Below are 27,092 nucleotides of genomic sequence, written 5' to 3'. Positions count from 1 at the left end.
AAACAACAATTGGGACTCAGTTCCCAAAAATAACTCATACTTCTCTTTCTTTATTAACTCTCTTTTTTCCATTTTTGTAGGCACCCATAAAAGTGTGCCTTAAGGCTAAATTCCATCCGCAAGCAATCAAATTTAGTACATTTTGGTAATAAAACCCATTCACCCGTAATTTCAATGACTCGATATATTAAACCTTCATTTTCTTTTCGATCGATGCAAGAACTCACTAGAAAAATGCTGATTTGACATATACTAAAATGTTACTTGGATTTTAGTCAAATGCATCGATTGCGCACAAAAAAAAAAAAACGGAACAAAATTAGTGCAGCGAATACTTGGAAAATAAAATTCAGTGAAAAAACAGTAAAACAAAAAAGCCCAAGAGCTCCGGTGGAGAAAAGCCCTAATGAAAAGCACAAGAACCCCCGCATTTCCCCCAAAATAACCACGCCGGCCATATGCTATGTGCTAAAACCTTGGGAGGTTTCCGTTGCCGCCGTTTCGCTCTCTCCTCCGCGTCCGATCTCCTCCTGCGCAACCGCCCCCTCTCCTCCGCCGCCCCCGCCTCCGCCTCCGCCGCCGCCCGGCCGGCACCTCCGCCCTGTCCGTCGCCGTCGCCGTCGCCTTCGGGGCCCGCCATGGCAGCTGCTCGCCCGAAGGACGAGAACTACCTGCAACTCGTGATTCCCAAGCGCATCGCTCTCTTCGAGTCCATCAAAGCGCGGCAGCTCGCCCAGCGCCAATCCTTCGCCGGCGAACCTATCAAGTATGTTCTCGATGCTCCTTCGCTTACCGTGCATCTGCATACGCGGGGATAATGCCCCGTGGTTTCGGCAAGTCTTCGTTATGCCCTTGTTTCGTGAATCTGTTTGCTGGACGAGGACGCATTGCGCGCATGAGTAAATGTATTGTAATTGATGCGGGGTCATGTATGGGGCCTTGCTTGTGTTTGTGCGTTTGTAATGTTATGTTGGGGTACGGTCGTATCTGATTGTGACAATGTGGATTCCTTTATGTTCTCGGATTTAAGGATAACATTGCCGGATGGGACGGTGAAGGAAGGGAAGAAATGGGAGACTTCTCCACTGGATGTTGCTAGGGAATTATCGAAGAGCTTGGCAGCGAATGCTTTGATAGCGCAGGTGGATGGAGTCCTGTGGGACATGTCGAGGCCACTTGAGTGTGATTGCGAGCTTAAGATATTCACATTTGATAGCGATGAAGGGCGCGACACTTTCTGGCACTCGAGTGCCCACATTTTGGGCCAGGTTTATGAGCATTTTTATTTATCTGTTTCTGCGGTTGTTTAAGGACATTTGAGTTTCTGTACATATCTCTGATGGTGAATCTTACTTTCCATGTAGTCACTTGAAATGGAGTATGGTTGTAAGCTTTGCATTGGGCCCTGCACCACCAGAGGAGAGGTACCTACACCTGCTAATTGCATTTTGCTATTTGTTGCTTCATTTTTTGCTGTCTCATAGGTTATGTATGCTGCACAAAATTTCCTGTTGCTGTCAGTATGCAGTATGCAGCATGCATATCTAGGTTCTTGAGATGAGCTAAAGAGACCAAGTTTGGGTTATGTCTGCCATCAGAATTTGGCTAGATATATCCACATAAATCGTTCATGTATACAATGGCGCCTTCGATTTTTTCATGCAATTTTATTTGTATTTATAGCTATAAAATGTGCAGTACTGCATGCAGTAGTTGTAAGATATTGGAGATTCTTAAGCTATACCATGTATGAAAAGGACATGCACGTTTGCATCATGTGAATTGCATGTCTAAGTGGTCATTGACCTGCATATTCAGCATTACATTTATCTTAGATTTTAATGATGGAATTTAAAGTTTGTTTTCTTGTTTTATCACTTTTCCTTGGTCATCTAGTTTTCCTTTTTATTAGATTTTATGTATAGAATGCTTCACTTAAAAACAATGAAATGGTTATACAGGGATTCTACTATGATGCTTTCTATGGTGATTTGGGCTTGAATGATGACCACTTCAAGCAAATTGAGTCTGGGGCAAGTAAAGCTGTTGCGGTAATAATCATCCATCAGAGATTTATTATCTTTATAGTAGCTTTGTCTCTTTTGTAATCCATTGAAACCTGCCGAGTGGAAAACCACAAGTCCACAATTATGTTGTTATAAGTAGCTTCAGAGAAACATTTAAAAGTTCATGCTGTGAAGATGTTGACAAATCTTATGCTCATTAAACATTTTTTCATCAAGTGAGGTCTCAACTTCGTAATTGATATAAACGTGGAGGGAGGATTGCGGTCCTGGTCATAAGACTTCTTAGAGGATCCCTATGTTATTGAACATTGTACCTCATTCAATAAACCTCTGTAGTTGGATTGTGGCCTCATTTTCACTAACTCATGGACTTCTTGGTCCACCACCGGCCAAATTTAGTAATTAGAATTTTTCTGCGTAGATTAAGTGCAGGAAAGCTACTATACAAATAAGCTGCCTCTCTCCATTGTAGTAATAGAGTAAGCTGTGCTATTAAACTGGATTTAAGCCTAATCGACATGATGCTGCTGTTCTACTTTATCATGCCCCCATTCATACCCACTCTAGTATGTGTCACTGATCTGTGGACCAGATTTCTTGTAAGCCTTAATCTTTGCGATAATGCCTTTGGTACATTGAATGATTATTCTGTTACTATCTTGATCCAGGAAAAACAGCCATTTGAACGCATTGAGGTGTCAAGGGATCAGGCACTGGATATGTTTTCAGATAATCCTTTTAAGGTCAGTAAGCTGACAAATGACCTCGTTTGAATTTTTCTCCTCTCTTTTCAAGTACTTTCTTTTAAATTTTGCAAACATGAAAACCTAACATCAAGTCTCTCTCTCTCTCTCTCTTCTGCTTATGCAATCAGGTTGAAATCATTAAAGATTTGCCTGCCGACAAAACTATCACTGTGTACAGGTGCGGTCCCTTGGTGGATTTGTGTCGAGGGCCACACATACCAAATACTTCTTTTGTTAAGGCATTTGCCTGTTTGAAGGTGATTGATCACAAATGTGCATAGTGATGTTATTTTTTAGACCAAGGTGTCATTTGATACTCTCAATTGCATGTAAGCTGGTTGAACGTCTTTTCATTCACTATTCCAATTTCAGGCTTCTTCAGCATATTGGAGGGGAAATAAAGATCGGGAAAGTCTGCAAAGAGTATATGGGATATCTTACCCAGATCAGAAAAGATTGAAGGTAACATTGTTTGTTTGTCCTTTGTACTTTCTGAAACAGTTGTGTTAGGACGTGCAATTGAACAATAGTCTAGTGTCTTCTTTCACAGCTCAAACTTGTGCTAGAACGTGCTCTACTGTGCAGCCATCTTTGCCCAAGTCTTAATGTGGTGCCGAAGGAATTTTCTTTTTATGCATGTAATTTTTAGTTGATCGATTGAAATGATTTATCTACACTTGAGTGGAGCGGGCCTATACTGTTTGGTGTGTTCATTTTCGGGCTTCATGCAAATCTTCCCTATGTGTGCACAGCCTCAAAGATTTGCATCAGAAAAAGAAAAATAACTAAACTCTGTTAGTGGCAGTGCCTTGACTTTTTATGACATGAGAGAAGTTGACATCTGGCAGTCTTAAGTTAACTAATTCCAGGTGCTAGCTTTAGTTTGCTTATTTGATATTTGTGCAGGAATATATTCGTCAGCTTGAAGAAGCAAAGAAATATGATCATAGGTTATTAGGTACTAAACAAGAGCTTTTCTTTTGCCACCCATTAAGGTAAGCTATATGCCTTGATATCTGGAATTGACAGTGCCTGCTGATTTCCCACTGTTCTGATGCTTAACTTGTTATGGATTTCAGTCCTGGAAGTTGGTTCTTCCTTCCTCATGGAGCACGAATCTACAGCAAACTTGTTGAGTTTATAAAATCCCAATATAGAGATCGAGGGTACCAGGAGGTTGATATCCTGATGAGTTGTCATATTACTTGAACATAAACACTACTATTTACTAATCAATCAACTTATTGTTCCAGGTCCTGTCACCAAATATGTATAACATGCAACTGTGGGAAACATCTGGTCATGCTGCGAATTACAAGGAGAACATGTTTGTTTTTGAGGTGAGGTTCATACTGCTTTGTGAAATAATGGCTATGACTTCTAGAGAGAGCTTCCAGGGAATATGTATCACTACGAGAGGCGTCGAATGGCAGGTGGTTTTTGACAAGTTGTGATTTAAACTATCAATTATTTTCATTCGTGTAGAAAATAGCTTGAAAAATCAAATCGAGAAGAACCAAATGTCTGGAAGAGAGTAATCGGTTGAGTGACGTTTTCCTGTTTTGCTGAATGGGCATTGAATAACAATCTGTTCTTAATTGAAATTGAAGATTCATATTAAGATAAACTTTTTCTAATGTTCTTTGCCCTTTTACCATAATTTAATTTGTGATAAAATTTATTGAATTTGTTGTAATTTTAATTGAAAATTGTTTTGTACACATAAAAGTATGCTGTTAATAGAAGACTCTTTTCTAAAAAATTCTTTTGGATCCTCTGTTTCAAAACTAGCCAGTACACAATTTATTGGGCTGGTCCAGAGCTACATCTTTTACTGCCTAGTTCCTACTGTGATACTTAAAATTTTGAAAAATATACTCCAATGTGCCCATACATATAGCCCCAGTTTCATTAGACAATCTCAGTCCTTTGGTTATGTATTTTATGCTTTGAGAAACTGACATTCTTCCAGAGGATCAACTTCGGTGTCATAATGCTACAAACACTTGACTAGTTGGGCTGTGTTGACTGTAATTAAAGAGTTGTTATACCTAGCCCACCTTTCTGAAGAGGTTGTTCAATAGTTGCCAATTGATTGGGACTTTTGTCATGATATGATGGAATATTCCCCGAGATAACAAAATAGGTGAATTGATGGCAGAGGTATACATGCTGTCCCTAAGCTGTTGAGGGCTTATTAACTTTATATCTTGATTGACATCTTATAATACTCCAATTGATATTCCTCATGGATTATATGTTGGTAGTGAATGTTTCCTTTTGTTGCACAGATTGAAAAACAAGAATTTGGATTGAAGCCAATGAATTGCCCGGGCCACTGCTTGATGTTTAAACATAGAGTTCGTTCATATAGAGGTGAGCTGATGTGATCCTGGTTGTTTTAACTACCTTTTTAGGAGTTGCTTAGAAATGTATAGTTTTAATCTCTGATGTGCTTAATCTTCTTAAGCTGAGCAATAGCTTTACTGCCTTGTGAGATAAAAGGTGCATGCTGTAAGGTGAAATGACTTTGCATAGGTGAAATATTTGCACATAATGGATATACTAAATCTTTGCAATTTGCAAACGATACTTTAGGAAATGCAAACAACTTTCTTTGGTTCTGATTTTTTATTTACATCTCCACTTCTTTTATGTCATAGGTTGTGACTTTTTTTGTAACGACTATGGTACAACGAGAAATTTCCTTTGTGCTAGATCTTTTTTTAGGTTTTCATGGTGAAAATTTTGCTATACAGATCCTTTTGACTTTTGCAATAAACTGCAATTTCTTCCACGATGGTTAATTTTATTTAGTTGTCATGGCAATGTTTTTATTCTCATTTTCCATCATTGTTTCACAGAACTTCCTCTTAGGATTGCTGATTTTGGTGTCTTGCATCGTAACGAGGCCAGTGGTGCTCTTACTGGATTGACAAGAGTCAGGAGATTTCAGCAGGTGTTCTTTTGTTCAATCTACTGACAATATTGCTCCTTGGTTATCATAACACTAGTTTGATCCCAACCTTAATTTAAGTTTCCTCGTTGAGCTTCTCCAGTACTATCTTTTAGGGAAAGATGTTCTGTGGAGGAACGTGCTACTTAGGTTTTTAGATTTTACATCACTTACAGTGCAGATGAAAAATATTTGATTGGCTTATAGATGGTTTTTTCGCCTGAACCTCATACTAGCTTGCTAGCTGTTTCCCTGTTTAAGAGTGTTTTTCTGTTGTTTGCTACAGGATGATGCTCACATCTTTTGCAGGGAGTCACAGGTGAGTGTGATGTTTCTTGACATGAATTTGCTGGACCTCTTGATACCATTTCTTGGCATAATTCTTGATTCTTGTAAATGCAGATAAAAGATGAAGTTACGAGCGTCTTAGAGTTTATCAGTTATACCTATAAAGTATTTGGGTTCACTTTTGACCTCAAGTTGTCTACAGTAAGTAATTTCTCTTTATCTGCTTTTGGTATTGAGCTATTCTTATGTATTGTTTCCTGTGAGTGTTTGTGCTAATAATGATTTGTGGTGGAACTCTTGATTTTGTCATCTTTTTCAGTAGAAATTAATTCAAGGACATCCTGTGCAAGATGCAGGGGAACTGGAAAAAACTGATTAAAACTATTAGATGAATATGGGATGATTAGTTACCCAATTCCCTGCCTAATATTCTCGGAACCTTCCATGTGAGTGAGCAGTTCCGCAGCACACGTATAGGGCACCATTTCTAGATGTATATTGTCATTCCTACTGAAGCTGCTAAGAGGGACATTTCTGCTAAAAGCAAACCTTTGTAGTTTGTCTTCGCAAGTCTCAATTTAAATTTATTTGCTGCTGCATAGGTGTCCTGAAATATTTCTTGCTTACCTGTTTTTAAGTATGTGGACATCCCAGGAGTTATAACAGGTTCTTTATGGTCAAGAAATGCCCTTTCTCCCACCATCTATATAGAACATGGCACTTTTCCCTGTATAGATCATTGATGCAGTGCAGATGGAATCCTCTTATGGTGGATGCAATTCATGTGCTGAATACTTTCCTAGTTTACGTATTTGGCTTTTAAATTCTAAAATACTTTTTGTGAAAGAAAGTTGATTATTGGCTTCTTGAGGATTTAAATTAAGGCTCCGTTTGTTTCGTGAAAAATGGAAAATATGGAAAACATTTTCCTAAAAGTGATTGCTCTTGTATCGCTTAAAATAATTAGTCAATGAAAAATGTTTCATTATTGACAACAATTTATATCTTTACATTTTCGTGGACGACGAAATTTTTTTTCCTTTGTTCATTTTGTAAGCAACATAAGCAATTATTTTTAGGAAAATGTACTCTAAATCATTCTTTTTTCGCGAAACAAATGCACCCTTAATCTCTACACTCGCCCTTTCAATTGGAATGTGGGATGCAGTTGTGTTGTTTGTTTGTCTACTATTGTGTCTTGTCTACTAATTATGTCACAGTCTATTGTGTCTATATGTTGTTACAATAATTTATTATGTCTTGGACATTTTTGATGTGTAGAGACCTGAGAAATACCTTGGAGATTTAGCAACATGGGAAAAAGCTGAGGCCGCCCTTGCCGAAGCATTAAATGAGTTTGGGAAGCCATGGCAGGTAACCTTATAGTTCTTTTTGTCCTTAATCAAGTTAGGCAACAATTTTTCACAATTAAGTTTGGTTTTTTGTAATAGGAAGGGAACTATAGGTTCATAACTGTGAATTTGTCACGAAATTATCATAATCAATTTGTTACTGCTTTTGATCAAAGGTGTTGCATAATCTTTTAGAACATCTGCTTCCATTACCTCATTTTGTCGCTCTTTTACTTGATTCTTTCACAATGAATGCTTCGAGGATATGTTGCCTTACTCCCATTTGCCTCCCTCTTTAAATCTATCGTTGAGTTGCCTGTCTACATCTATCTGCAGAACCTAATACTTTTGCGGAAAAAACTATTCTGCTCTTGCAATATATATCTGTCTGTGACACTCTTATGCATATGATCTATACCACTCTATTTTTCTTTATCGATTCTTACTCATAGGTCACATTTCGCAGATAAATGAAGCAGATGGTGCATTCTATGGACCAAAGATAGATATCAGTGTTTCTGATGCCTTGAATAGGAAATTTCAGTGTGCGACATTGCAGGTATTCATTCTTTTCATTTTGTACATTCAACTTTCTTGCTTGGTCATTGATACTCTTCAGGGTTTGAGACAGATGAATCCTTGTGATTGCAGTTGGATTTCCAGCTCCCCGCCCGTTTCGAGCTGTCTTACTCAGCGGAAGATGAAGGCAAGACAGAGACTCCTGTTATGATACACAGAGCCATCCTCGGTTCTGTTGAGCGCATGTTTGCTATACTATTGGAGCATTACAAGGGGAAATGGCCCTTCTGGCTTAGTCCGCGTCAAGCAATTGTTTGCCCTGTGTCAGAGAAGTCTCTCTCCTATTCTCTAAAGGTAATTTATTTAACGGTCCTTAGCTTGTTAACAACTGAGTACTTAAATGTGTGTGATTTTGCTACTTGGTATTGTCCTCTTTTTCCTGTCTTATAGCATTTAATGTTCTCTCAGAAATATAGGAGGGAGAAAAACATATGGCATCATTATAAATTCAATGTCAATTCAAATAATACTGGTTTTATTGTATCTGTCGCTATTTGAAGGTTTTATGTTGATCCTAGGTGGTGATCAACGTAGCTTCAAATATTTGTTTGCATCACTCTCCTATGAAGTGCTCTCTAATGGTATATTTACTAGCTTTTTAGATAGATGTAGGCTGTAGCAGCGCTCCTCTAGTTATTTACAGTTGCATGAGATGCCATGCGTGGATATTATTGGTTTTCCCGAGTTGTGAATGATATCTCTTCTTGAGCTCTCCAGTTTCGTAATTATCAGCCATGTGCCAAGGTTCTATGGAATAATCAGGAAAATGCTTCTTACACTTGTTAAAATTGTCACCTTATAGGTGCGGGATCAAATTCATGATGCTGGTTATTATGTTGACGTTGATGAAACCGATAGAAAGATTCAGAAAAAGGTACACTCAGAACTCCTTTTTCCACTGAGGTTGAGCCTTGCAGATTCCATAGCTTACTTTTGAAATTATCAATCTGCTTGCATAGCATTTAAATTGGATTTGTCTCCAGGAAATCTTTTCTTAACTTGAACTATTGAAGCTTTCAGTAGCAGATGAAGGGACGAAGGATGATATTTTAAAAGGGAGTAGGGTAATTGCTCTAATTGTGGAATGTGAAATTATCTTCACAATGGAGAGCTTCTGTATTTGTTATGGCACTTGGAGGATGTTGGTTTAAAATGGAATAAGAATTAATTTGCTGTTGTAGATATCCTGTCCAATATTACCTGATTTATTTTGACTCCAATTTTTCCTTTTCACCTGCTTTCATAGTATGATCCTTCTGTTTTTGTCATATTCTAGCCACTTATTGTTGTGCTGTATGTGCCTGCAGGTAAGGGAAGCTCAATTGGCCCAATACAATTATATACTTGTAGTTGGTGAGGAGGAGGCAAACACTGGACAGGTATTCAATCACATTAATTAGTGCAACACCTTCTCTGTGTAGACTTGCTTTGGCAAAGGTTGCCCCCTGAAAATTAGGTTTCCTTATGGAGTAATGCTGATGCTGTTTTTCTATCAGTTAATCATTTCGCGTTTTCCTAGTTGGCCTTCTCAGAAATTATTCTTCTAGTTTTACTGATGTCTGCATTGGTAAATAGGCATTATTGATTAGCATTTGCTTTCCAATTTGTTAAAATCATTTATTGCAAACATTTAGCTTGTCATCTTTACAAGTAATTTCCTGGCAATTCACGTTCAGTTGCTTAGGCCCTAAACATGTCAGTTGCCTTTTCAGTATAGCAAGAGTAGACAAGATGACTCAACTTCCTCTCGAAGGAGGGCCATAAGTTTATGTCCTTTACAAACTCTGTGGCATCCCATTTTGACTCGCTGAACCAGAATTTGTGGAAATTTTGGAGTTCATTCAACTTGAAATCCCAGTTTATAATTACTTAGACAATTAGGTTTTGCTTTAGCAATTTATGTTGATTGCATTATCTCATCGTAGCTTGTTCGTCTGGTGTGCTATTCTCCAGGTTAGTGTTCGGGTGAGAGACAAATCCGACCATTCTGTCATGAGTGTTGGGGACTTGCTGAAGTTCTTCAAGGAGGAAGTTGCAGCTTTTCACTGAAGAAAAAATGATTTCAAAGTATGATCCAGTATTTCCTTTCCGCATTGGAGTTTCAGAGATACACAAATATTTATCTTAATGTTAATTTTATCTCCATTTAGTGGTCCACATCACCTCGTATTGTAGATTACTTGTAGGTTTTTGCTTTTGGTTTGAAATTTAATTTAATTAGTCATCAACTGATTGACGGGCTTTTACCCTGTTATAAATGGACAAATATTGTTACTTTAGAATGATGCTGGATATCATTTCTGCTTGCATTGAGGTTTTGTATCATCTTCGCATTGCTGGGGAAACTTGGTGATGGTATTCTTCGTTGCTATTGTTTTTAGCTCATTTTAAGTCTCGGGTTTCACTCACATTCTAGTTTATCTGCTATGCATCCCATAATGTGAATTAGTCAGCCTACCCGTTTCTCACAGCTTCCCGATAAATTCTATTTAGTCCAGAATTTTATATTTGTACGTTGTCCTGATTTCATAAGATCATTCCACCAATTACTTCCACATGTAGGATTGATAATGGTATTCTAGTCCGTATATCGCAGGAAAAATTACCAAAATAGTTCTAAACATATTAATTTAGTCTTAAGTTTTTTTTTTGTGCCATTTCAGCCCTAAATCTTTTGCATTTGTGTCAATTCAGTCTATCCAGCCGATTTTGGTCGGCCAGTATTGACGTGGACATCAGCCGTTCAGTGTTGATGTGGACATCGGCTATCTGGTCAATGTTGACGTGGATATCGGCTGTATGGCCAATATAATTTTTATAATTTTTTTATTAATTTATTTTCCTTTTTTTTTTTTCCGTTTCTCTACACTTCATCTTCAACCTCTAGGCCAACGCCCAGCTAGAGGCGGAGGCCGGTGAGGTTGGCCCCGCTGGCCACTGGTGAGATAAAACAATGGATTTTTGACTCAACCTACACTCAAACCCGATCCGAATTCGACACATGAACAGGACGCAAACCACAGTCAGGCATGGGACGGACGAGGACCAAAGCCGCGTGTGCCGGACGGCCATGAGCTCCAATTCGAGCTACCCAAAAAAACAGGGCCAAAACAGGGGGGGGGGGGGGGTCGATGGAGCAAAACAGGGGCGCGGTGGTCGCCGGCTTGACCCGGCTCGGCGTAGGGAGAAGACGCGGCAGGGAAGGAGGCGTCAGCCGCGGCTGAGACGTGGTGGTCGCCGGCGAGGGCCTTTCCTCCTCTGGTTCTCTCTCTGCTCAGCCCTCTCTCGCCTCGACTCTGTCTCCTCTCTTTCTCGGTTTCTCTATCTCTCACGGCTCTCACCAAAAACCGACTCCCCACCAGTGTTCTCTCCCTCTCCTTTTAAGGTCGCTGGCCACTTGCTCTGCTCCTGTCCTTTGCCCCTCTACTCTGCCCCTGCTCTGCTCCGCAGCCTGCTTTGTTTCGCTCGTTTTTGCTTGCGCTGAACGTTGGCCATCCCTTGGCTGTGGACCATCCAGCGCACAGGGAAGAAGGAGCGAGGAAAGAGAGGAGAGGGAAAGAGAGAGAAGCTGGGCTGGGCTGGGGGAGAAAGAGGCACAGACGGGGCCGGCCTTGGCCCGGCCCGGTCTGATTTTTTTTATTAATTTTTTTAATAATAAATTTTTAATTTTTTCAATTAAAAAAAGAAAAGAAAATATACATTTTAAAAGTGCAAAATGTACCTATTTCTGTATACATTGCAATTAAAAAAAATTATTTTAGGAATTAAAAATATTAATTCTTAAAATTTTACATAATTAATTTTTATATAATTAAAAAATAGATATCAACAACCGTTCGATTTCCTCGGCAGAGAAAAGGAAAGAGCGCAAAGCGGCGGAGGAAGAAAGATAAGCTGAAAAGGCATTGCATATTCATATACAAGGAATCCAAAGTCATTATAAATGACAACGACCGGAGCAACACAACTAGAGGATGACCAGTGCATAGAGGGAAGAAGTAGTCAATAATTAACAAAAAGAATGAATAAAAAATCAAATGGCATAAAGAACGAAGAACAAAACCAATAATGGCCAGTTGGCTAGCAAGCCAAAAAGCCACACCATTATTGGAGGTTCTGATTTCTTCGTGTGCGAGATTTTTTCTTCCTCCAGCCGCGTCTCTATCTGCTCCCAGTGAACCAGGAGCGATCTGCACCTTGTGATTCTTCGGAGGAGACACATCATCTCCTTCCCTGCGAAACCAAAGTAGAGACCAAACAGCGAACTTTCACTTGGATTGAGAAGAAGGGACAAAGGGACAAAGAGAAAGGAAAGGAAAGGAAATGGTGGGTGGTGGTGGTGCGGGGCTAGTGATGGTGCTGGTGGTGATAGAGTTCTTGGAACAGGGGCTGAGCACCATGAGCAAAGCGGCCATGAGCAGAGGCATGAGCAACTTCGTCTTCGTTGCTTACTCCAATGCTCTCGCCATCTTCTTCCTTTTCTCCGCTTCTATCCTCTTTTACAGGTTAGTAATAGACTAGTTTCCAGCTACTAGCTCCTCAGGTCACGCCATTCATCTTGAGGACTTGCTAAAAATACGCTCTTTGTTTTCTTCCTTCTTTCCTTTTCTCGCAAATTTTCCAGGAAAAGAAGGCTTCCCAGACTCACAATCTCCATAGCTCTCAGAATCTTTCTTTTGGGTCTGATAGCGTACGAATTATTCCGTTTCTTGATTTGTTGGCTTGCGGTTGTTTTGTATATTTAGCATAGATATGTCTAATTGAATGTTGCCGTGGTGGTGACTGGTGATGGGGCATAAATGAATTTGATACATGGGAATTTGTGAAACTGCAAAACAAGCAGGACGTGTTTGCAACTGTTGATGTATGTGGGGATCGGATATAGCTCTCCTACTTTGGCCTCGGTCATGACCGATCTCGCTCCTGCGTTCACTTTCATTCTTGCTCTCGTCTCCAGGTATGCTCTTATCCAATGTTCCTCCACTTTCTATTCATCATAATCATTCAAGCAAAAGCTTATCCTTTTTCTCTGGGTAGAAAGTTAGATATATACCAATTGTTAAGACCGGTTTACAATGTAGGTGTACGAAAACGATGAGACGAACTCTCATCGAGTGTCAGATATGGTTAATTTGTTTGAAGGTTCACTCGCAGTTTGTCACTTCAGTTGATGTACTTTGTAAACCAATCTTAGCACAGTAAGATTAGCATTACCCAAAGAAGATTTTATGTACTTTGTTAGTAGTGTCACACAGCTTCAACAAGTAATGGAGCATGCTCCTAAACACTCCAGCTGATGTATAGTGCTCTAGATTCCTTCTTCTTTGTTAACTTTGAGTATGTTTGACATGGATGATTGATCACTGCCGCGCTAATTCAAGCAAGAGAATGCTCTAGATTCCTTTTTCTTTGTTAACTTTGAGTATGTTTGACATGGGTGATTGATCACTGCCACACTAATTCAAACAAGAGAGTGGAATGTGATTCCGGAAAAAAATGAATATAACTTGCCCTTACCAAGACATGAAACAATTGGTTAATAATGCAGGATGGAAAAGATTGACTTGAGAGTGCAAAGCAGCATGGCTAAATTCATGGGCACAATAGTATGCATCACCGGTGCTCTCACTGTTACACTCTACAAAGGCCTACCGCTCACAAATGTTTCACCATCGATGCATCAAGAGCTCCTTCTTCAGCCGCACTCCAGCTGGATTATCGGCGGCTTTCTTCTCGCGTGCGCTGCCTTCTTGCTCTCGGTTTTACTAGTTGTTCAGGTATGTCGATCAAAGTGTGTAAATTACTCGATCATTTGTGTAATTAATTATATGAATATGATAAGGTCTAAGTATACCAACATCACCAAAATAACATTGACGTTACGATGCTCAATTGTGAATGGTGTGGATAAAAATTAGTTCCAACAAATCTGATGGGATCAGAGCTATTTCCAAAGTCAGGACACAAAAACCCTTGAACATCGGCCAAGTACAAGGACAGTCTATAATATACCATCTCGTTGAGCATTCCAACACACACGGAGGGTACTGCAAAGTCCCTCAATCTCTCTAAACCATTGAGCATACAGTGACTAAGTTTCTATTACAATCTGCAGACATGGATAGTGAGGGATTATCCTGCAGAGCTAATGTTGACACTCCTAGCTTGCGTCATCGTGACAATACAGTCCACCATCGTGGCTCTGATCGTGGAGAAAGACGTGAATGCTTGGATGTTGAAGCCCGACGTAGAGTTGTTGACCATAGTTTATGCGGTAAGCACCAAGCACAGAGAATGCAACTATTGCAAATGTTAAAGCTAAAAGCACTCCTGACTATTAAGTTTGAGCTTGATTACTTCATGGGCAATTGATCTTTTATAGGCATTTTTCGTGGTAGCTATAAGGAGTGTGACTTACACATGGGTGTGCAAGACCAAAGGGCCTCTCTACATCTCCATGTTTAAGCCACTTGGCATGATCATTGCCTCTGCGATGGGGGTTTCTTTGCTTGGCGACACTCTTTATCTCGGAAGGTATGAGCAAATTAAATCTTTTTCTAAACAAAAAAAGAAAACCTGGGTTAAAATATCCGTTGCATGGACTAGAGTCAATGTCTTGTTAATCTTTTTTCAAGACAGTAATATATGCAACTTGATTCAATTTGTGGGTGTGCAGTGTGATTGGAGGAGTCATAATAGCTATTGGGTTTTATGCTGTCATATGGGGGAAAGCCCAGGAAGAGAAGGCGGTCCAAGAAAGTGGAAGTTTCAGCTTCGAGTCTTCCTCTCCTAAAGTTCCTCTTTTGAGCAAACACGTGGAAGCATAGCACTTCTCTCGACTTGACTGCTGTCTGGTTTCAGATTCAGATTTGGATACATAGCCAGGCTCAAATAGGAAACTTTTACAGAACAATATTTTTGTTAGTTCATATGTTTGTATGGTTAGATGCTTTTTTGAGATAAAGCAGACTAGCTTGTAAGGCTTATGACTGCTGATACTTGTAAAGTTGCCATTGCCAAGAATCTTTCTGACATCTTGGCATCGTAATGGTTTTTTCTTTTTGATTAACCACCGGTGGATGAAAGAAGAACTTTTGTCTTTGGTTGCGAAATATAGTTCAACAGGAAGTCAATTTTCCCTTAACGTTAAGCAGGACTGTTTAACTGATGTTGACTGAAGAACCGAATGAAAAGGTCCTTTCAACTGATACCTTTTTCCTTTTCTTGGAAGCAAACAAAAAAGCAACCAAAGTTGAGAGATTTGTGAAATTGTTGGTTCACAAGCAAAATACAATAAACAACTCACAATCCAAATGGAGTATGAGCAATGCCAACTCTTTTCCTTCTTTTCCTCAATCTTTTTCTTAAAGCACAATTCTACTCCGTGTATGTGTGTGTGTTTATGGTGGTTGAAAATGGAGGATGTTAGTTCTTTTGACCCATCTCCTAACCTGTCTTCATCTATACATACTAAAGAGCTTATTCATGTTCTGATGACCAATTTCACTCTCTTTATAAATCTCATCCCTCTTTTTATCATACTTCTATATCTAGTCCAACCCATTCCCTTTTGATGTTATGTGAATCGTGATTTGTCGTCTGACTTCTCACCACCAAGAATTTGGTCCACCTCCTGTAGACAAAACTATGCCATTTGGGTTAGTTTCGGCTTGGAACAAGCGCAGGCGAAGCAAGTCTCAAGATTGCAACGAACCCTGTATGTTCGTCCCGCTCCCGTTACATCCAATTTTGTCCATCCCTACAATTTTGCTTATTATTCTCTTTTGTGCATACAATCACAGAATGGAGACGCATTTTTTCTTAGCATAATGTGTTTGAGTTAATATGAAGATGTGTAGCTCATAGTTTAGAGTCCTATGGACCTCACAGGGACTTATAAGCCCGTTGAGTTGTGGCAGCTGGACGATCAAGCTCTACGACCTGCAAAAAGACACCATGTATCATCAGTCTTTACTCTCAAGGAAATGGAAGAGGCAACTTCTTCTTTTAGCGATGAGAATTTTCTCGGCAAAGGAGGCTTTGGACGAGTTTACAAGGGAACCTTGAAGTCGGGAGAGGTATAAATTAAACCAAGGGCAAAATAATTTAGAGAACCAAAGAGAACTCTCTAGTGGCCTGTTTGCACAATTCAGAATGCTAAGGGTAAAAGAGCCGAAAAATTTAGGGGAAAAAGGGAACCTGTGAGTGTTCTTGCAATATGAGACACTCAGAATGAATGTCATGCTGAAGAAAGAATTAAAATGTGATTTCTGGAGTCTTCATAATCCAGTTAATGTGATTTCTCGCTTTGTCTATATCCAGATTGTTGCAATTAAGAAGATGGACCTACCACACTTTAAAGAAGCCGAGGGCGAGCGTGAGTTCCGTGTGGAAGTTGATATATTGAGCAGGCTTGACCACCCAAACCTGGTTTCCTTAATTGGCTATTCTGCTGATGGAAAGAACAGATTCTTGGTATATGAATATATGTCTAACGGAAACCTCCAAGACCACTTGAATGGTTGGTTTTTCAGCCCATAATCTCTACGTAGGTGCATAATTTGTGGTCGAATTCATGCTAATTGCTAACTGTAAGCGTAGGAATCAGAGAAAAGAAGATGGAGTGGCCTCTAAGGCTCAAAGTGGCACTCGGTGCAGCAAGGGGACTTGCTTATCTCCATTCAGGTTCTTCCATTGGGATTCCGATTATTCATAGAGATATGAAGTCCACTAACATTCTTTTGACAGCTGATTTTGAAGCAAAGGTATGTAGCTGAAAATCGGTTTTACAGATAATACAGTAGTATTTTTCTTTGGAATGAGATTCACCTACGGTTTCAACAGATATCTGATTTCGGGCTCGCAAAATTTATGCCGGAGGGCAGCGAGACATACGCCACAGCCAGAGTGCTTGGCACTTTTGGCTATTTTGATCCTGAATATGCATCGGTATGCAGTTGCTACTTCCACCATTTCTTAGTGTAAAGCATGGTCACAAAGCATCAAAAGGCATTTCCACAGACTTGGTTGTTTTTTTGGATTGCCAGAGTCTCTTATCTTGCCAATAAAAAGTTGGCACGAAGGCATCTGCGTAAGAACTCATATTTGAACTTTGATACTATCTGTAAGGATAATAAGATGCGTTCCTAAGAAAAACTGCTACGCCATCCGCATGTTTATCTATTTAAATCACAATACCTGCCGCACTTAGAATACAGAATCTGGAACTGTAAACTTGACTGGTGGATAAAGAAAAGTGTCAACCGAACATCAGTCTCAAACAATGTTATATGAGACAATCATTGGGGCTAAAATGTTTCGGTTTATTTACACTTGGCGCGTGCTCGCATGTGTGTTTCATTTTCGCTTCAAGTGCCGAAACAGATTCACTGTCTCTCTTCTGGCAACAGACGGGAAAACTCACATTGCAAAGCGATGTTTATGCATTTGGCGTGGTGCTTCTCGAGCTCTTGACGGGGCGAAGAGCCGTGGACTTAAACCAAGGACCGAATGACCAAAATCTGGTCCTACAGGTAAAATATTAACATTTCTAACGATTTCAAGAAAAATTTGACACTCCGTATTTCATACAAAAATCAAGTGACTAAACAATGCGCGGCGAATTTCAGGTGAGGCACACATTGAATGACCGGAAGAAGTTGCGGACGCTGATAGATCCCGAGATGAACCGGACTTCATATACAATGGAGTCCATAACCATGTTCGCGAACTTGGCATCACGCTGCGTCCGTCCTGACAGTGGGGAGAGACCACTGATGGCCGAATGCGTCAAAGAGCTTCAGCTGATACTGTACACGAACTCGAAAGGCTTAAACATGGCTTTGCATAAATCTGGTTATCAATGGCTCAGACCTAGTTCTGGAGGTTTTCTTGTATAGAGACAGAAGAAGATAGAAAAACAGGACACGATCTAGAATATACGCTAAAAATATGGTTTTTTTTTCCCACTGTTTCCATGTATTATGGAAAGCTTTACCCCGCGGCAATTGTTTTCGAATATGCAACGGTGTATAACATGAACTTATGCGTTCTACCAAAAAAAAAAGAAGAATTTTATGGTACTTTTGAAAAGTTGCCAACGTGTCTTGAAAAGTACTTAGCACATTTGAAGAAATCCTTAATCTCAATTCAGGAATTAATGAATCTTCCGCAGATATGAGCTCAATGAAGAAACTAGGATATCTGAACGGCAGTGCAAGAGATGTGCAGTTGTGAGGAATAGAGAGCGTGAGATATATTACAACTCAAAAGATTTCACTCCACACTAGGGCCACATTTGCAAAAATCAATTTCTTTTTTCAAGTGGTGCTAAATTACATCAAAACTGTCCTCTTCAATTCTCTGTATAATTGGAGACTTACGTCGACTTATTGCGAAGATCAAGCTTCTTCGAATCACCCAGATGTTAAATTAAGACCAGGAAGATATGGCCAGGCATAGGTTCTGGCTTTAATTTGTTGAGGTGCTCACAGCACACGTCTTTGTTTGTCATTCACATTGTGAGACCCTGATCTGATAGCCTTACAAGACGATGAACCCTTTCACTCAAACAATCTGGCAGGAATAGGATGGTCCCATTATGAACCTGTTGACTTGATATCAGTCCCACAAGAAGGACATGGACATGGACATGGACACCCAAAAGTAGCAAAAGGTAAAAAAGAAAAAGACATGACCTTCAGCTTTCTTGTAGATGACGACGCTACATGGCTAATGTAACTATTTCTTCTTTCTTGTTTTCTCTCCTTGGGAGCAACTAAAGTCATGTGTTTTGTTGATATCTGAAAATGGGAAATAAAAAAAGGTTGCCTTGGATTCCAATGGCTAGAACCTAAAACCGAACCATAGGGCCCACCGAAGATTTTGATTGCTTTTCTGGACTTTTGGGAGCAAAAGGCAAAAAGCAGATGAACAGAAGACTCGTGAAATTTGCCCCAGCTCCCTTCGCTTGTGGTTCCTCGTACTAAACCCCGGAGTGGAGAATGAGATTTTACTAAAGAATAAGATAAGTCCTCACGAAATAACAGTAATACCGAACGAGATTAGTCCAAATCAGCGAAACATCATAGAAGAATGTGCTGCATGAAAGATAAAAAGGAAATAAAGTGAGAAAATCCGATGTGCAGATCGAGCCACGCGGTGTCCGAATCATGGTATTAGCATTCGACCGACCAGTACATACTCGCTGGAATTTGGAAGAACATCTTGTGGATCTACAGATAGCGGCGCTCGTGTCCCATGAGTAATCTCAGAGTAATCTAAACTTCAGATGGAGGGTGGAAAATTCAAGAGCCAGAAGAAGTTTGAATTCTCAAAATAAGACAAACAAGTGTGGTGGAGCCACGACTTCCTTTCAAGACAAAACTGAATACGAGCATATTTGCCCAAAACTAACCGAGATGAAACTTTCTGTACACGAACAGGACAAAAGAACTGGCCAAGGACAATCGGTTTATGATTTTAGCTGTGGAATCATTTTGTGCACAAGGCAAAGAGCACACTATCATCCAAACAATCCCTTTCTCTGGCAACATTAGAACCTTCTTCCTTTAGTTTCCTCAATCATTCCCGTTGTCTTCCTTCTCAGTGATCAATATTTGGTCACCGAATTTCATCGGAGACAGAGCTGCATCATCATTCTACCTCATCTATTTGTCTCGTTCCAGAGATAAAAATCACCACCATGCTGCTGCCAAAGTCATCGAATGATCGATAATCTCGTCATGCTTGACCTAGAGATCACTTGTTCATCTCTCCGCCGTTCCATCTCTTGATCACCTCTAACAATATCTCGTTCCATGTGTCTATGGGCCCTGGCAAGCACCAATGGACGCAATCATTCTGCACGCGATCCTTTACCCCGTCAGCGAACGGGAACGGGTACATGTACGGTCCCGGGTGGCCGTCTGGCCGCATCAACGACAATTTGGTTATGTCCAAGGCATCGAACCTAAACCCCGAGAAATCTCTTGCATCTGCCTTCGCAGCCTCCACTTCCTCCACCTCCATTTTTCTCATCTCTGCATCCATTCCTTCAAGCAGCTTTTCACCTTCTTGATAAGGCTTCGTCTTGGGACAAGCGCCGAACTTGTCCCAGTCGCCCTCAAAATGCGAGGGCGAAAACGTCGTCACAAGCACATCCGTCGCTCTACCACTAGCCCTGGTCCTAGCAATCAGGGCCTTAAGCGTTGTCCTCAAGGCCTTCCTCAACACATCGTAGAAGCCGATTTCGGTATGGTTCAAGCCGGGGCAGTAATGGCAACCCAGGGCAGAACCACCCTCGTAATACACAGCAGGATGAAGAAACCAATGCCCAACTGACAGAACCACCATGTCCAGTGAACCCAAATCACCTGCCCACCTCTCATCCACAGAGTCCAAATACAACTTGTTGTGATCAGGCCCTGAGCTTGATTTCTCCACACCCTTAACTAGAAAAGGTGACCAGTAAACCGAAATGGTCATGTTGTGACCGGCAAAGTTCCACTTCCTAAATTTGTTGTCCTCTCCATCTCTATACACAAGGGTGGGGTCAGAAACGGAGGACAGCATGCAGAGGAGGGACTCCAGCTGGTTCCTGGCCATGGAGTCACCAACAAAGGCGACATTTTTGTTCCTGAGAAGTTGGAGAAATTTGGTTGGCTCAAACCTGGGCAGGTAGCATTGATGTGGCTTCCACCTCCAATAGAGGTACTCCACATCAGGCCTGCCGTGTGCGATGCAATTCTGGCCATCCTTTATCGTGCCACAAGTCGTCCCATTGTACAGAGGGCCCGACTTGTCGCGGACCCACTTGCCATTGGTGTAGTCACAGGGAGGAGGAGGACGAGGAGGAGGAGGAAGAAGAAGAGGATGGGCTTCAGTGATGGCAGCACCTCCTGCCTCTTCAGCTGAAACGAAGAGAAGAACACAAGATGGGTGTTAAGAGTCGTTACCCAAATCCCAGGTTCCACGAAGCAAACCACACCCAGCATTGCAAATGCGGTCCCATCATCCTAGAACTAAAAAAAGGCGAGAACTTGGCGAGCGAACCGCGAGAATGTTACCTTGAGGGGGAGAGGAGAGAGAAGGCGTGACGAGGATGTGATCGGAGCCAGGGAGGTGGTCCGTGGGGGACCAGGGGAGAGGGAGAGTGTAGAAGTAGAGGCGGAAGAGAGCCAGGGGAAGGATGGCGTAGATGGTGTAAGGCAAGAACCTCCAGAAGGAGAACAAGATCGAGTGTTGTTGGTGTTTCTGGTCGTTGAATGGGCCCGAACCACCCATCTTCTGCATCTCTCTCTCTCTCTCTCTCTCTCTCTCTCTCTCTGGGGAGAGGGCGCTGTCTTGCTTACGGTTCAGCTACGTTAGCGGTTGGTGTTGAAAGTTTCAGGCTTCAAACGCAGAGGAAAGCTGAGGGAAGGAGAACGAGAGGGAGGGAGGATGGATGGATGGAGTCGAGACGCAGGGGGAAGCGGCATCTCTCCAATCCAAGGATTCCTCGCCCGCTATCTATGGGGGGGGGGGGGGGGAGTTGGCCAACTAAACCAATACTAAAGAAACGAGGGATCTGTCGCGTGCTTTTGGCCTCTGCTCTTTCGGAACGTGTCCTTCTCTCTCTCTCTCTCTCTGTGCTCCGGTGCTGTCGAGTGTCATCATCACTGCCATCATACATTACGTACCCACAGTTCCTTCTGGTTCATCTTCTCCTTTCGTTTTTGCTCATCTTGTTGTTGTGCCCCTCCCGAGTAATCAATCCGTCGTCGTCCCCCCCATCGTTCTGCGAGCGATCTGTTTTAGGCTGGGTCGGTCGGGCTCCGATTCTTCAATAATTGACTTTTGGAAAAGTAAGGAAAAGAATATCGAAAGACTCAATCATTAGGTTACAGAAGCACCCTGATGAGTAGCCAAAACAATCCGTCCGATTATGGTAAATCATTGGTGAAATTTAATCAAGTCCGAATTTTGAAAAACTCCGCGTTACTGAAAGAAGCGATAAAATAATGTCCCCGAGTCGATAATGTACAACATCCAAGACTCAGACAGGATAAAAGAAAAGCTCTCATATTTACCGCTCTAGCCGGAGAACACGGTAACAAAGAACGCTCGAAATATCGCGCGCGGCTTGAAATTCGGATGCGACCGACTCGCATTTCCAAAAGAAAACTCATCGCACCCAAAAGAAAGTTTCGATCGACATGATCAAAACATTTCGTACGTACAGTTCTTCCGGTTCATCTTCTTCTTTCATTTTTGCCATATTATCAGGGTTAATACCACGAAATATCTCGAACTAATGTATTTATAATAAATTAAGTACTAATTGATTTTTTTGACCACAAAAAGTCACAAACTGGTGTACTTATTGCAAATTTACCCCGAAATAAAACTCATCGCACCCAAAAAAAACTTCGATCGACATAATCAAAACCGCCGCCGTGGCACATATAGAGATACATATATATCATCGGATCGAAGTCTACAAACATTGCTTAGCCTTTACATTCGATAACACCTTTTGACAACAAGAAAAAAAAAAAATCGACGACATATTTATTTTTCAAAGAACCAAAAGTCCGCCAGCTCAGCATTCCTATTATTTGGGGGGGAGGCATGTCGTACGATGTATTTGTCGCAGCGGCGACTTGTCGGGCTCGGGGAGCGGAGTGGGATTTTCTCGTAGGAGAAGAAGCCTTTTTAAGACCACAAAGTTCGGTCCATTTATTATTGCAATCATTTTCCCACAACCCCTGATGCTTGCTAGGGTCACCGCGCTCCCTCCGAAAGCTCCCAATCGCCCGGTGCCACGTGCCCCGTCCCACCCCGGGCGCGGGTGCCGTGGGCCCCGCCTTCGGCATCACAATGACACCGTCCGTCCTGCGATGCCATGGCGCGAGGTCGGCCGGAAGAAGTGCCGATCCCCCCCCCCCCCCCTGCCAAAACCTTCGCATCAATCAAGCCGCTAGTTTATGATTATCTATTCGTCGTTTTATCGATTTTTATGAGAATTTATATTTAATTACCGATCTATCACTTATCGCCGGCTATGCGATTCTCGATCCCTTGCAAGCCTCGTGCTTCGCATAGGAACGACACAAGTGGACAACGGTTACGTGTCGACGGAAATAGAAAATAACCTGTAACGACGCCAATGTACGCCGATATGATGCATATATATATTCATACATTTTCCATTAAAAGCGTGAATTTCATAAGGTACAAGACTCGACCAAAAGCGAGTTATTATGTAATTGGAGACGATGCACATTGAGATTTCGCAATATTTAGTTTGGAATAATGTGCACAATCTTTTCCCGCCTTGACGGTTCGATCCTACAACACCGCGATCCCTTAACCCCGAACCGATCGAATGAAATCTCGTACGCTCATAACTAATATTCTCCTTATTTATTTCTCCCGCAAATTATTTTGCTAGCTAGTGCCGCAACACTTGTAGTGGGATTGAGATTAATTAGGTGTTTATGTCCAGTGCTCCACGTTCTGACAGCTAAGGCACGACGTAACTATGGCTTAAAATATAGCATTAATCAAATTGCTCGGCATGCTCGAGATTGGATCTACACCAAATTAAATAATAGACATTGGTTATAATCATGGAGTGCACTGCTTACAGTCGACATCGATAAGCTCGATATTCATTATTTAAATCCGACGGAGGATGTCCTCATGAGATCTATCTTACCGACACAATTATGAGGTGCTGCTAGTAAACCTTAATTACGTTTGATTTTGTTTTTGCTTAGCAATATTATAATCGCTCTCTCCACTCATAGGTTCCTTATTTCTCTTTAATTACGGAAAATCCCTTCTCGATTTGTTCTCAAGGTTTAAACTGCTGGTAAAGAATTCAAATTCATGTATTCGGTCTTACAAAACCCTAATGGTCACCCCGTGGGCTTCGGGCTTCGAGAGGGTCGAGACATTCACCGGCATCGTAAAAGCCCTCGGCGATACTCTTCCCGGGAGACGTGCGAAACGGAACTCGTTCCCGCGTAACGCGTCGAGGATTAATCCGTGACTTCGCAGGCGAAGTGAACCCATCCGTTGATCGCGAGATCGGTGATCCAGGACGGTATCACGTGGTTCGCGAGGCACGAGCGAAATGGCTTTGACTTTGGCGCGCTCATCCGCGCCCAACCCACGATGCGTGAATGCGATTTCGAGGAAGGATGGAGCAAATGCATCGTGCATGTGACCCACAAACGTACGCTCTTGCTTTCTCCTTAATTTATTGCGTCCCAGGATAGGACCACGCCTCGTGCACGAACCCGAATTGCAAGGCCGGAAAAACAAGAGACGAAAATCGACAAAGCGGTATTGCATTTCGGTGCTCCATCTTCCTCGGTCACGAGAGGCATCGTGGACCGCCGGCTAGCTACACTTAACGGCCATTCTAATGATGCTCCTCTTGCGGTACCTAATAATAATAACTGCGTCGATGGAGACGTGCTGAAGACAGAAGACGACCTGCTCGAAAGGCGTGGTGTACCGATTCTGCTCAGATGTCGCCCTCGCCACGAGACAGAGAGAACTGGGACATTGACATTTGGAGGGGACCCAAGCGTGGTTTAATGGGTTTTAGCTTTGCTTACGAAAGACATTGACATTTGGAGGGGACCCAAGCGTGGTTTAATGGGTTTTAGCTTTGCTTACGAAAGACATTGATCATCTTTGGCCTTCTGCTTTGGATCCACATGAAGAGAGAGCCGATGGATACGCCGATGCAGAGATGCATGGTTTAGCTGCACTGCATGTTGCCATCAGCAACGTCATGCTAACGCGGTATTTCCAAGAATACGTAGCTAGCGTGACACAGAAATGCTTGATTTTCAAAGTATCGATTTCAAAAAATTGCACAAGAGAATAGCAAACCTGTTAAAATAAGCCATAAACCCATTTTTTAACCCATATATAATGGGCACGGTTGTAATATTCAATAATGGGTCATAAATGGGTTTAAACATAATATGAGTATTGAATGGGTTATAAATGGAAGACCCAACCCACCTCTATGACTCTCTATTCGTTCTCTCCCGATCTCGCACTCACCCATTCTGCACTCTCACCTCAGTTTGGCTATGAATTTTCGTAAATTGGGTTGAATATGGAAGTGTTTTAGTAATATAGGTTTGAACGGATATGTGTTAGGTATGAGTTGGGTCTGGTATGGGTCACTATATTTGCATTGCATAGAAATGTGTTAAAACGGGTTAAATGGATCTATTTGGGTCGGACCATATTTGTCCTTACCCAATCCGCCCATTTGACGGGTCTAAAAAATAATGCAATCTATCCAACAGGGGTCATAGGAACCTCTCTCTTTTTTTTACAACCATGGATCGGGCTGACAAGATAATCAGGCATTGGGTGGCCCAAGAGATGTATAATGTAGAAGCTTTTTCTCGGCATATTGTCTGTGTTCATGGCATGGCCCAATCTCTCTCAGGAAGAGCCCAAAGGAAAGGATCTTAATCCAAGCTGTCCCACCATTACTCTAACTTGAAAGACAATGATGCATCACACAAATTATTATCGATAATAATTTATGTCTAAGTATTTTCATAAATGATAAAAAATATTGTTCGTTTATTCATTTTTGTAAGTGATACAAACAATCATTTTTTAGGAAAATATTTTCTAAATCATTATTTTCCGCGAAACAAACGAAGTCCTAAATGAAAATTATCGATATTGCAAAACCTCTTGCCATCTTCTCTCTCCTTTTCCCTCTCGCTAATTAACTAGGTGACTGCCACCGCCGACCTCCGAGAATCGGAGCTCATTTTTTGTTTGGGGAGAACTTTTAAGCTAGAGCCTCCTTCGTTGGCACCAAATTGTGGTGGAGCTTGATATGGACAATATCCTTGTCCACAAGATCTTGAACTTTCTACATAGAATTGGTCGGACTGGTCCAACAGTCAAGGTCGGCAAGTTGGGCTTGGGAAGGGAATTGGTTGCTCAGAGGACCCATTTTCCATCCGGATCCATCAGGTCGGGGCGAGCCCATCTTGCCCATAGATCACGTCGGGGTTAATCATGTATTTGATCAAACATATCATCCGTTAATATATAAGATTGACACGATACATAGAGTCCGAAATTGATAAGTATATACGATTCATATGACTAACGACAAAATTGCATTGTTTGATGGTTTATTTAGACAATGATGAAGATCAAATCGAGATCCTCGGCCATTAAAAAGATCAATAGATCGGATAGACGTATGTAAGAGCAAAAAAAGAGTGAAAAGTATCAAAAAAGTTTCAAACATATTGTATTGGTACCAATTCAATCACAAATCTTTCAATTTAACAAATTTAGTCATAAACCTTTTGCATTTATGTCAATTTAGTTCATTCGACTAATTTAGACCGGAAATCACTAATATTGACAGCAGCCGTGTCACAATCGACATCGACGTGGACAAATTTTACAAATTTTTTTCCCTTTCTTTTTTTCTTTCTCTTTTCTTTTTGGCAGTGGCCGGTTGCCGGCCACAAGCCATGGCTGATGAGGGTGAGGGCCCCCCTTGCCAGATTTGGCGAGGCTGACCCTAGCCCAAGCCAGGGCAACCTCGCCCTCGCCCACGCTCTCAAGGTCGATCTTTGGCCAAAGTCAGGGCGACCTCAGCCTTGCCCAGATGACGCCCGGCGAGGCCGCCCTTGCCCTCGTCGGCCATGGCCTGTGGCCAGCGACTGGCTACTGCCTAAAGAAGAGGGAAAGGAAAATTTTAAAAATTAGTAAAAATTACAAAAACAAATATCCACTTTAGTGCCCACGTAGTATCATCGGCATTCACATCAACGATTATCGGCTTGAATTGGGCGGGTGGACTGAATTGACACGAATCCAAAATGTTTATGACTAAATTGATCAAATTAAAAGGTTTATGACTGAATTGGTATCAATGCAATAGATTTAAAACTTTTTTTTTTGTACTTTTTAAAAAAATTTGACAATAATGTCATGATTTTAATGCAATCTTCACTTATTTTTTGACATGAGGATAAGGTTCTTGTGGGATTGTAGAACCTTTAAGCAAATTGGCCAAGCAAAGACAGGAAAATGAAGAGCAGCCCAACCAAAACGCACGGAACTGGGGAACTAATTAAAGGCACAAATC

At 41.4% G+C, this 27,092-nt stretch overlaps 4 protein-coding genes across 4 annotated transcripts; 3 read left to right on the top strand and 1 right to left on the bottom strand.

Annotated features, from left to right (window-relative positions):
- The first annotated feature begins 398 nt into the window (after nucleotides 1-398).
- LOC115672066 (threonine--tRNA ligase, mitochondrial 1) lies at nucleotides 399-10,257 on the top strand. The gene is made up of 20 exons (XM_056309986.1): nucleotides 399-766; nucleotides 1,031-1,268; nucleotides 1,365-1,424; nucleotides 1,962-2,051; nucleotides 2,696-2,770; nucleotides 2,902-3,030; nucleotides 3,146-3,235; nucleotides 3,680-3,768; nucleotides 3,853-3,949; nucleotides 4,027-4,113; nucleotides 5,065-5,149; nucleotides 5,638-5,732; nucleotides 6,016-6,048; nucleotides 6,132-6,218; nucleotides 7,299-7,391; nucleotides 7,836-7,928; nucleotides 8,021-8,242; nucleotides 8,751-8,822; nucleotides 9,256-9,327; nucleotides 9,902-10,257. The coding sequence occupies exons 1-20, from the start codon at nucleotides 459-461 to the stop codon at nucleotides 9,995-9,997; spliced, it is 2,211 nt and encodes a 736-aa protein (XP_056165961.1). The 5' UTR covers nucleotides 399-458; the 3' UTR covers nucleotides 9,998-10,257.
- A 1,803-nt stretch (nucleotides 10,258-12,060) lies between these two features.
- On the top strand, nucleotides 12,061-15,017 carry LOC115672069 (WAT1-related protein At5g40240-like). Its single transcript, XM_030593827.2, has 7 exons — nucleotides 12,061-12,453; nucleotides 12,573-12,638; nucleotides 12,792-12,905; nucleotides 13,497-13,725; nucleotides 14,064-14,222; nucleotides 14,331-14,482; nucleotides 14,625-15,017. Exons 1-7 carry the CDS (start codon nucleotides 12,272-12,274, stop codon nucleotides 14,773-14,775), a joined length of 1,053 nt encoding a protein of 350 aa, XP_030449687.1. The 5' UTR covers nucleotides 12,061-12,271; the 3' UTR covers nucleotides 14,776-15,017.
- A 228-nt stretch (nucleotides 15,018-15,245) lies between these two features.
- LOC115672068 (probable serine/threonine-protein kinase PBL28) lies at nucleotides 15,246-18,040 on the top strand. The gene is made up of 7 exons (XM_030593826.2): nucleotides 15,246-15,665; nucleotides 15,839-16,026; nucleotides 16,271-16,469; nucleotides 16,550-16,713; nucleotides 16,793-16,897; nucleotides 17,359-17,481; nucleotides 17,578-18,040. Exons 1-7 carry the CDS (start codon nucleotides 15,596-15,598, stop codon nucleotides 17,845-17,847), a joined length of 1,119 nt encoding a protein of 372 aa, XP_030449686.1. The 5' UTR covers nucleotides 15,246-15,595; the 3' UTR covers nucleotides 17,848-18,040.
- Nucleotides 18,041-19,253: 1,213 nt separating this feature from the next.
- Nucleotides 19,254-21,456, bottom strand: LOC115672067 (xyloglucan O-acetyltransferase 1). Its single transcript, XM_030593825.2, has 2 exons — nucleotides 21,016-21,456; nucleotides 19,254-20,859 (listed from the first exon to the last, which is right to left on the bottom strand). The coding sequence occupies exons 1-2, from the start codon at nucleotides 21,239-21,241 to the stop codon at nucleotides 19,709-19,711; spliced, it is 1,377 nt and encodes a 458-aa protein (XP_030449685.1). The 5' UTR covers nucleotides 21,242-21,456; the 3' UTR covers nucleotides 19,254-19,708.
- Nucleotides 21,457-27,092: the final 5,636 nt, after the last annotated feature.

This window comes from Syzygium oleosum, unplaced genomic scaffold (assembly GCF_021117445.2).
Source record: "Syzygium oleosum isolate NSW1041296 unplaced genomic scaffold, Sole_v2.1 Sole_v2.03, whole genome shotgun sequence".
Classification (NCBI taxonomy): domain Eukaryota; kingdom Viridiplantae; phylum Streptophyta; class Magnoliopsida; order Myrtales; family Myrtaceae; genus Syzygium; species Syzygium oleosum.
This window is presented reverse-complemented; position numbering and strand designations above follow the sequence as displayed.

Coding starts and splice junctions, on each gene's coding strand:
- LOC115672066 (XM_056309986.1), top strand. CDS start 459: ATGCTATGTGCTAAAACCTTGGGAGGTTTCCGTTGCCGCCGTTTCGCT. Junction 6,219..7,298: donor TTGACCTCAAGTTGTCTACA/GTAAGTAATTTC, acceptor TTTGATGTGTAG/AGACCTGAGAAATACCTTGG. Junction 8,823..9,255: donor ATAGAAAGATTCAGAAAAAG/GTACACTCAGAA, acceptor ATGTGCCTGCAG/GTAAGGGAAGCTCAATTGGC.
- LOC115672068 (XM_030593826.2), top strand. CDS start 15,596: ATGCCATTTGGGTTAGTTTCGGCTTGGAACAAGCGCAGGCGAAGCAAG. Junction 15,666..15,838: donor TCAAGATTGCAACGAACCCT/GTATGTTCGTCC, acceptor TGGACCTCACAG/GGACTTATAAGCCCGTTGAG. Junction 16,898..17,358: donor TTGATCCTGAATATGCATCG/GTATGCAGTTGC, acceptor TTCTGGCAACAG/ACGGGAAAACTCACATTGCA.
- LOC115672067 (XM_030593825.2), bottom strand. CDS start 21,241: ATGCAGAAGATGGGTGGTTCGGGCCCATTCAACGACCAGAAACACCAA. Junction 20,860..21,015: donor TCTCTCCTCTCCCCCTCAAG/GTAACATTCTCG, acceptor TCTTCGTTTCAG/CTGAAGAGGCAGGAGGTGCT.
- LOC115672069 (XM_030593827.2), top strand. CDS start 12,272: ATGGTGGGTGGTGGTGGTGCGGGGCTAGTGATGGTGCTGGTGGTGATA. Junction 12,454..12,572: donor GCTTCTATCCTCTTTTACAG/GTTAGTAATAGA, acceptor CAAATTTTCCAG/GAAAAGAAGGCTTCCCAGAC. Junction 14,483..14,624: donor GACACTCTTTATCTCGGAAG/GTATGAGCAAAT, acceptor GTGGGTGTGCAG/TGTGATTGGAGGAGTCATAA.